We start from the raw sequence: 8,702 nt of genomic DNA, 5'->3' as shown, positions 1-8,702 counted from the left end.
CATTTCTATCTTTAAGTAACAAGACATGCTGCTTTGTCGATGTAATGCTCTAGTAAACACACTTTTTGGATATCTATTTGATCTTTCCTGCCAGGTTTTCTGTTTGGTAGATGGTGAGATTGAATGCAAGTCAGTGTAGATACGTTGCATTTAAAGTGGCTGAATTGCGAGATGATATAATCCAGTAATGATTTTGTTATATTTGTTTCTTCAAGTTAGTATTGTGTTTTTGATTGTACTGCTTTATTCAGTCTGCTGTGAGGATCTAGCGGTGCTGCCCTCTAGAGGCCATATTTGAATTTTGCCGGCATGTCAACAGTGCGCATGCGCCGCGCCGTGACGTGTCGAGAAAGTGTCAAACAGAAGGATGTAAAAATGACCCAGAACTGTTTAGGTGAACTTACTAAGATAACCAATAGTCGTCCGCTGCTCCGGTTTGATAGAAAAGTCGCCGGAGTCGTCCGCGGCTTCATTGTTTGTTGACGGTCAACTTTTACTCAGCTGAGGTGAACAAATCGCTTCAACCAGCGACATTGGGCGCCGAGCTAACTCGCCTAGCGACGGTTGAGCTAACTGGCGAGGTGAACTGTACGGTTAGTGGATGTTAGCCAGCCGCCGGTGTCTGTTATGCTAACTTCACCCGTTTATTTCAGTGTGTTATATTCCGTTAGTAAGTTAGGGTGTTTTGCGCGTTAACTAACCGGTTGAGCCGGTAAACCACGGGAGGATGATGATGTCCAGGCGGCGGCTGGACAGTCGCAGCGGACTCTCCGCCGGGCTGCTCGGTGAGGTCCAGACCCCGATCAGCGCGGAGCCCATGGATACTGTGTATGAGATCAGCGAGGAGCTGGGCAGGTGAGTCCGGGGGGAGCGCCGCGGTGTGCGGGGCCTGTGGTCCCCGAACCCGGGTCCTGCTGTCGGGTCATGGCTGTCAGACATTTGCTTGTGGGGACTTTTATAGGTTGTTGATAACTTGTGATTAGTTATTTGCAATCCATCTGAACATGTTTATTTCTTTCTTTTGGTGTCAGTTTCTGCATTTGATCTTAGTTTATTACTAAGAACAAACAGTTATCGAATACTTTGATGTAAACAAGCCTTCCAGCCTTTGCTATTTACTGTTTAACTAGTTGTAATTAATTCACGAGGCTTATCAAGTATCCTCACTCTTATTAAAGTCACCACACACACACACACACACACACACACACACACACACACGGTGAGTGATGATCATTGCAAAAGATCCTGTGATGGTGTTCTCAGAAATGTGAGGAAGGAAATCAAAACATGTGCAAACCAGACGAACTTCAGTTCCGCTGAGAAATCAAACATGACGCAGAATTACAACACTTATAGGAACACACACACACACTCAGTTACTGCCCTGCTATTGACCTTTTTTAAAGACCTTTTTTGGGGACATACTGTAATCTACATATTAACGATGTAAAGCAGGGGACTTTCTTTCAGTTTTGAGTCTATAACTTTATATCTGAATAAAAGATGTAACCCTTTTCCTCATGGAGCCGTTGGAGAGGTACACAGAACTTGTTGCTCTTGGTTGCTTGTACAGATCAGGCTTTTTGAGTTTAAGTCATTGTGAAGCTCTGTGAGGAGTGTGTGTGTGTACTCGGTGCATAATATATCAGCCAAAGGTCAAATGTTAACTGTTTTTGACTTGGGGAACTGTTCTAGTTCTCTCTGTACAACTGGTTTAATGTTTAATAAGGCTTTGTTTGTCGTAGCAGAGGAGATAAGCCCGACCATTCATTTTGGAAAGTTACTGACTGATGCATATTGTGTCATGAACATCATATGATGACTCCATATTGTAGAGCATTTTGCAGAGCTGGACTGCTGCTCTTCAGGTCCGTCAGCCGTAATGATTGCTGTCATGTGTGGAGGCCGTGTTGGTTCACAGCACGTCTGCTTACAAAGCCTGCAAGCAATATTGACTTGAAGCAGTTTAAAGTAAACCGTGATTGCCAAACTAAACTCATATTGTTCCACTGCTCGAAGCAAATATTAATAATCAATCAATGCCTCCTGAAAGCAATACTTTGATCTCGAACAGTGTCATTCTTCTTTCTGTCACTCTTGTGTCTGTAGGGGAAAGTTTGGCGTGGTGAAGCGCTGCAGAGAGAAAGCCACGGGCAAAGTGTTTGCCGCCAAGATTGTGCGCAAGAGGCGGCGCGGGCGTGACTGCAGGGCGGACGTGATTCACGAGATGGCGGTGCTGGAGACGGCCCGCAACAGCGCCCGAGTGGTCAACCTGCACGCCGCCTATGAGACGGACCACGACGTCATCTTAGTGCTGGAATAGTGAGTTTCACAGGGACGTTCCCATGCATGTTTTCCCCCTACAACCTTCAAACCTCTCTTCCTGTTTCTGTAGATGACATATCAGCTTTAGATGACTCTGCATGTTGTATTGAGTCAACATGAGCTGCACTGTGAAGTACCATGACGTCTTACACACAGTCATCCATCTCACACTGAACTCATGCACTCATACACCGCTTCTATCTGACCTCTCTTGTTAAGTATGTTCTCCTGCATATTTCTCACCTTTTCTTCGCGCAAACAAAGCAGAGACGTGTCAAACGGGGCGAATTCACACTGAATTATAGTGATTTTCCAACCACACCCTCAGTGCTTGTGGTGAGTTAAAGGAGAATTAGGGAAATACCAAAACTAGGAACTTGATTTACCTGAAATGTAATAAAAAAACAGATCTTTGTTCTTTTTGCACATTTTTATGGCCTGAGATTGTTTTTATTGCTGCCCGTAGCGACTTTGAGTGAGTAAGCAGGAAGGGCTTTGGTTTGGCCCGTGTGGCAGGACACGCACACACAGGCACACACACGCACACACACACACACACACACACACACACACACACACACACACACACACACACACACACACACACACACACACACACACACACACACACACACACACACACACACACACACACACACACACACACACACACACACACACACTCACATCCAAGACTCACTGTACCTCTTCACAGAGTCAATAAGCATTTTATTGGATTTTCTTAATTTGATTTCCTAAGAATGACATCACACAGTAGCTGTAATTTGTATCCGATATCACTGAGTCACTGTCTTCAAGGCGTAGTTGGGAGTTGAAGCCGGAGTCACGTTGCCTCATTAAAGAGGAGTTTCTCACCAGACCTGGCTTACATCGTGTTGTGTGGCCTTTACTCCCTTTATTAGTGTATTACTGCCTAATCTAAGACTAAATGAAGAGAAGGAACCTTTAATGAAGTCCTGCCCTATTACAGGGCTGTAACCCTGCGTGCTCTCTCTCTCTCCCCTGCCCTCCAACATGTTTCTATACGAATGTTCCATAAACACTCGTTGTGTATGTATGTTCAGTGCGTGTGCTTGTGTCCCGTGTTTGCTCAGCGCGGCGGGCGGCGAGATATTTGACCACTGCGTGTCTGAGGAGCTTTTGCCAGAGGCCCAGATCACCCGTCTGATCTGGCAAACGCTGGAAGGAGTCCACTACCTCCACCAGAGCAACCTGGTGCACTTGGACCTAAAGGTGCACACACACACACACACACACACACACACACACACACACACAGATAGCTGGAGCCTAGCCTAGTAAACAGTGATAGCCGAACCCGTTTTATTGTAATACGAGGATGGATGACATCACTCCAGTAACATTGATACCGCGCTAAGAAATTATTGTTTTGTTGCTCGGCAACAGTTGCGCGTGCTTCATGAGGGATCTGAACGTTTAACTGAAGACACGTTTCCAGTATTTGTTGGACCACTGTAGGCGCACGGCTTCATAATTCACACAGACTCCTTAATTCAGCGTCGGCTCAGTGCCCAGGTGCCTTTGTAGATAAGGACTCACAGATGAAGACGTCTGTGATCAGCACATCAAAGCAACAGTGAGAGCATTTCAAAGGTGTTTGGTATCCCACATCTGAAGATTAAAATCATGGGATCATATCAAATATTGAAATACGAGAGGATGGATTTCTCTCTCCGTTTATAAGAGACACCTGCTGCTGCTGTCTCACTTCTTCCACATGACGACTTTGCTCCCTCTCTCGTCTTCTCCAGCCTCAGAATATCCTCCTGACCTGCCTGTCTCCACCGGGAGACATTAAGATCGTAGACTTTGGTCTGGCACGGAAACTGGGCTCGGCCGGAGATCTCAGAGATATTGTCGGCACGCCTGAGTATGTGGGTAAGTGATTTCACAACACGCCTCCATTACTCATCAAGTCAGTGGCAGCACCTTCATCCAACAAAGATCCTTTATGTGATGGTGATGAGACACATGGTCAGTAGTTTGTTACTGTGAGTGTCTCTGTATGTTTGGTTTTAGGATGGATTTCAAACACTGAACTGTTGTCACAGAGCAGACGTGTAATATAACGGTGGTTTGACTTTTTCTAGGAAACATCTTAAACTAGTACAGGATCATCACATCACATTTTAATCTTTGACCTGGCTGCTTTCTAATCTCGTTTTGTTTATTGATCCGCAACAGGTCACTTTACTATGTAGGGATGGAACACACATCAAAATTGACAAAAGAAAAACACACAGCCATCATGAAAACAAATAACAAAATGTTATATAAGAATAAAGTCAACAAGTGCTGATGAAATGCTGAATCAAATTGAAATTGCGGTGAAACAAAGATCACACGTCTGTATAAAATGTAAACAGATGAGTCACCTTTTCTCTCATGTCTTCATTCAGCTCCAGAGATCCTGAACTATGAGCCGATCACAACAGCAGCTGACTTGTGGTGAGTCCTAATCAAACATATACAATATATATGTAACATGTAATATACTTCACCTGGATCTTTTTTCATAGTTGTGACCTATTGATTATACGGACACATATCTCAGCAGTTAGTCGCTGAGTTCTGAAGACGCAGCCTAATCCATGAGGCTCAGCACTTTGACCCACTTATCTAAATTATTTCCAACTGAAACTAAAGACGCCTATTGTCCTTCCGATGTCCACCACAGTGACCCTTTGCCTAAATGTGTCAGTAACTGTACAGTACAACGGATCAAAGCTTAACCAGCGTGTCAACACTTCAGTCTAAAGCACCGAAGGTAGTTTGCAAACAATCTCCCAAATTCCATTATGAGAACCAAAACTATGAAATAAGTCCCAACCAAACAAACGCATTTCACAGAAGCGTCCTCCAAGTTGTTCCGCGGCGTTCAGCAGTAATTGTTCCTCCCGTGTTCCTCAGGAGCGTGGGCGTCATCGCCTACATGCTGGTGACGGGCGAGTCTCCGTTCGCGGGGGACGACAAGCAGGAGACGTATCTGAACGTGGCCCAGGTCAACGTGGACTACAGCACGGAGACGTTCTCCAGGGTGTCCGAGCTCGCTGTGGACTTCATCCGCAAACTGCTGGTGAAAGTGCCTGAGTGAGTAAAGACCTGTGTGTGTGTGTGTGTGTATTGATTTGGAATCTAATCAACGGAGCTGAAGCAAAATTCATATATGTTCCCACAAGGCAACACACATTTTATTTTAGGCCCGGCTGAGACGCATTCACTTCCTGTAGTTTGTGTGTAAAGCTGTCACAGTAAAGGTGTTTCTGTCTTTGACTGTTTACGTCACGTCATGTTTTTCCAACCATAATAACTTATTACTTACTAGTGCACTTGTAATTTATGTGGAAGTAAACCCGAGCGCTTTGTCATCGCTCGGATGAAGGACCATTACGCAAACCACATATTTTTGAATGTGGTTTACTGCATGACCACTGCAGCTGAGCGACTTCCCTATGTTACGTTGCCCCGAGCGTGACACACAGTTCTCCTTGTGTTCTGACCACAGGGACCGGCCCAGCGCCGCAGAGTGCATGCGCCACCCCTGGCTGTGGCAGCAGCCGCTCTGCCACGGCACCGACCACGGCGCCACCCGCACCTCCCGAGACAGGATCATCGGGGCCAAGTGGGCGTCCCCGCCCGAAGACCCTGAGGACAAGGAGAACACTCGCACTAAAAGGGTTCACTGGGAAGGGGAGAGGTTTGTTGCCGGTGAAGGTGACTACTGAAGAGAAAGTGAAGGGAATGAGTTTGGGGGGAGGAAGAGGGGAGAGGAGGGGTCGCCTGCTCCTCCCTCGTGTCTTTTAAATTCTTTTATGCATCACCACCCAAACGTTCTTAGGTCTTCACTGCATCCAACTGTGTGGTCAAGTTCCACCACGACTGCTCAAACCAAAGATAACCAGCTAAATGGAAAGCTCTAACATTGATCCAACACTGCGTGGACGCTGTACAGTATGTGGCAGTTTGTTTAACCTTAAGTATTTAATACGTCTCCCAGTCCTCCCTGTACTAAAGCCTAGTTTGGAGTATTTCAAGGGAAATCTATGCAATACTGCTCATCTGCATTTGCAAGAGTTTCTGTAAACTTTCTTCCAGAGACTTTGCAAACGTTTCTAGCTCGACGCCTTAAGGCCGGAAGGAGTTTGTTGTCGCACTTCTGCTTTCGGCACAAACACACGGTATGAAATCTTGATAAGCATCGGCTGCAATCAGGAAGTATTACAATGTCCTTGTTTGTGAGAGGAAAAGCGAGCGCAGCAGGGCAGCAGCAGCATCACGGGGAGCCAGAGAGATGAGGCTGTGATAAGTTTGTGTGGAACAATCTGACCCGGGTGTTTGTGCTGTGCTGTGCGTGTGTGTGTGTGTCGTCTCGTGTGCACTCCTGAACTGGAACACAGATTGAAACCAGCCAACAGTCGAGTCCCCTCTGCTGTCCATACGAGGCCTCGGTCGCTTACTTTACCTGCCACATTACCGTTTAACTGTGTTTCCTCGCCCCGAGTTGCACTTCCCTCTTATTTTTGTATCGAAAGAGAAACCAGCAGGGGCCGCGTTTGAGCGCATCTACATTCCGTACACAGCCGCCTTTTACTCTGCTCTTATACATTCCGGTAAAAGCACAAATCATATTTCTTAAGTGTGTAAATGCCTGTGGGTAATCTTGACTTAAGAACTCAGGAGTGTGTGTAGTCTCTCCCCCCCCCCCTCTCCTCACAGATACCTCCATGTGAAACTGTAACCACACCAGCCAGTTTGTTTAGACGAGGCCAGCTCAGGCCTTACTGCGCCTTCCTGAGCACTGCCCCGATATTCAAACTGTAAACGGCTCCAGCCCCCGGTGAGTCATGCGGCGGCGAGCCACGCCACGCCACGCCACGCCCGCACTTACTTACAGTAGCTTTCCTCTTACACTGAACCAAGCTGTCGGTTCCTCTTTTTTTTTTTAAGGCTGGCAGAAGAGAAACTTAAGCACTTATACCGTGTAACCCGTGTGTGTGTGTGTTTGATCTAAACAAAAAAGGTGAAACGAGGGTAGGGGGGGGCTTTGTCTGAAATTGTATACTTTTGTGTCCTTGAGAGGTTCACTGGAGCTTAACCGTGTGTGTGTTTTTTTTTGGGTCCCTTACCAAAGCTTCCTCAGTCTGCTTTCATATTGCTCAGCGTCAAAAGCTACTCTAGTTGTCACGGGTGCCTGTAAGCGATATATCTTCCTGTCATTCTTATCTCAGGGCATGTGGCATCACTTTGTTCACTCTCTGCTCACATTGATTTGTTTTGTTCTTAATGTTATTCTTATAGGCCTATTTAAGTTGTAACTTTTGTTGTTTTTTTTGATGTAGATTGTTTTGTCTGCTGCGTCTCAGTCGGAGGGGTTTTTGAGAATATATATGGAGAGGCAGATCAGTAAAGCTTGATTTAGGGTGTTATATTTAAGCCATTATGTCACAGTAATAAGTGGGGCTTTGCCATGGAAGGGTTTGGAAAGAGGAAACTAAGGATTAGTTTGTAAAATGGAAGTGGGAAGTAAAAAAGTTCGGATGGAGTTGGAGAGAAGAGTCAGATGGTTTTGGTCAGGATTGATTGGATGGAAATTGAAATGTTTGGGGATTTTCGAAATATTAACTTTATGCTGTTGACACGAGGTTGGAAGGGGGAGGAATGACAAAGTGGCAAGACTTTGAATAGAAAGGGAGGGATTTCACAAATAAACGTTTTAGTTAAGAGATGGATGTTTCTCCCGAGAAGGTTCCAGGTAGACTGAGGGGGAAACACACTGTATAATGTGAAAGGAGACGTTGTTGTTGTTGTTGATTCACTAGATGTAACCATACTTCTTGCCCGAGTATGTCGGGGTAGACTTGTATGAAATCGTCACGGCGATACTGTCGCGAGGCGGTGCTGGGGAACTCTTGATCGCTCTGATCTGCGAAGCCTCCAGTGAAACGTTCCTCTTCTTGTTCTAAAAGGTGCCAAACATTCTTATTTGTTGTCCTTAAGGGTTTTTCTAGCGCCGGCACCAGCTGGTACAACGGCCTTTGTCTGCTAGACGGGCTTCTCCAGCCACGGCCGTGCTCTTCATCTGTATGCTGTCATCCTGAAAAACTGGAACACAACACTGTAAAGAATCCGTCTCAAACAAGCACTGTGACTCTTACTCATGTTCAGAACGGTGGCAGCGTCTTGAGGGTGAGACAGCTGTCAGTTGTTGAAGCTGTATGGAAACCTGGAGTTTTGTTAGCTTGAAGCAGCTTTTTAGCTCGTGCTATAACAAACAAACAAGATTAAGACTTAAAAAGGGAACTGGAGCAGAGACGGATGTGTTTTGCAGTGCA

The 8,702-nt window shown here is 45.9% G+C and overlaps 1 protein-coding gene across 1 annotated transcript; it reads left to right on the top strand.

Moving 5' to 3' along the window:
* The first annotated feature begins 323 nt into the window (after positions 1-323).
* On the top strand, positions 324-8,456 carry stk17b (serine/threonine kinase 17b (apoptosis-inducing)). Its single transcript, XM_076156039.1, has 7 exons — positions 324-855; positions 2,113-2,325; positions 3,444-3,582; positions 4,122-4,248; positions 4,770-4,818; positions 5,281-5,460; positions 5,876-8,456. The coding sequence occupies exons 1-7, from the start codon at positions 728-730 to the stop codon at positions 6,093-6,095; spliced, it is 1,056 nt and encodes a 351-aa protein (XP_076012154.1). The 5' UTR covers positions 324-727; the 3' UTR covers positions 6,096-8,456.
* The last annotated feature ends 246 nt before the right edge of the window (positions 8,457-8,702 follow it).

Source organism: Genypterus blacodes, unplaced genomic scaffold (genome assembly GCF_046128005.1).
Source record: "Genypterus blacodes isolate CSIRO-AG114 ecotype Tasmania unplaced genomic scaffold, CSIRO-AGI_Gbla_v1 ptg000008l_1, whole genome shotgun sequence".
NCBI classification, from domain to species: domain Eukaryota; kingdom Metazoa; phylum Chordata; class Actinopteri; order Ophidiiformes; family Ophidiidae; genus Genypterus; species Genypterus blacodes.
The sequence above is the reverse complement of the archived record's forward strand: the minus strand, read 5'-3'. Positions and strand labels throughout refer to the sequence as shown.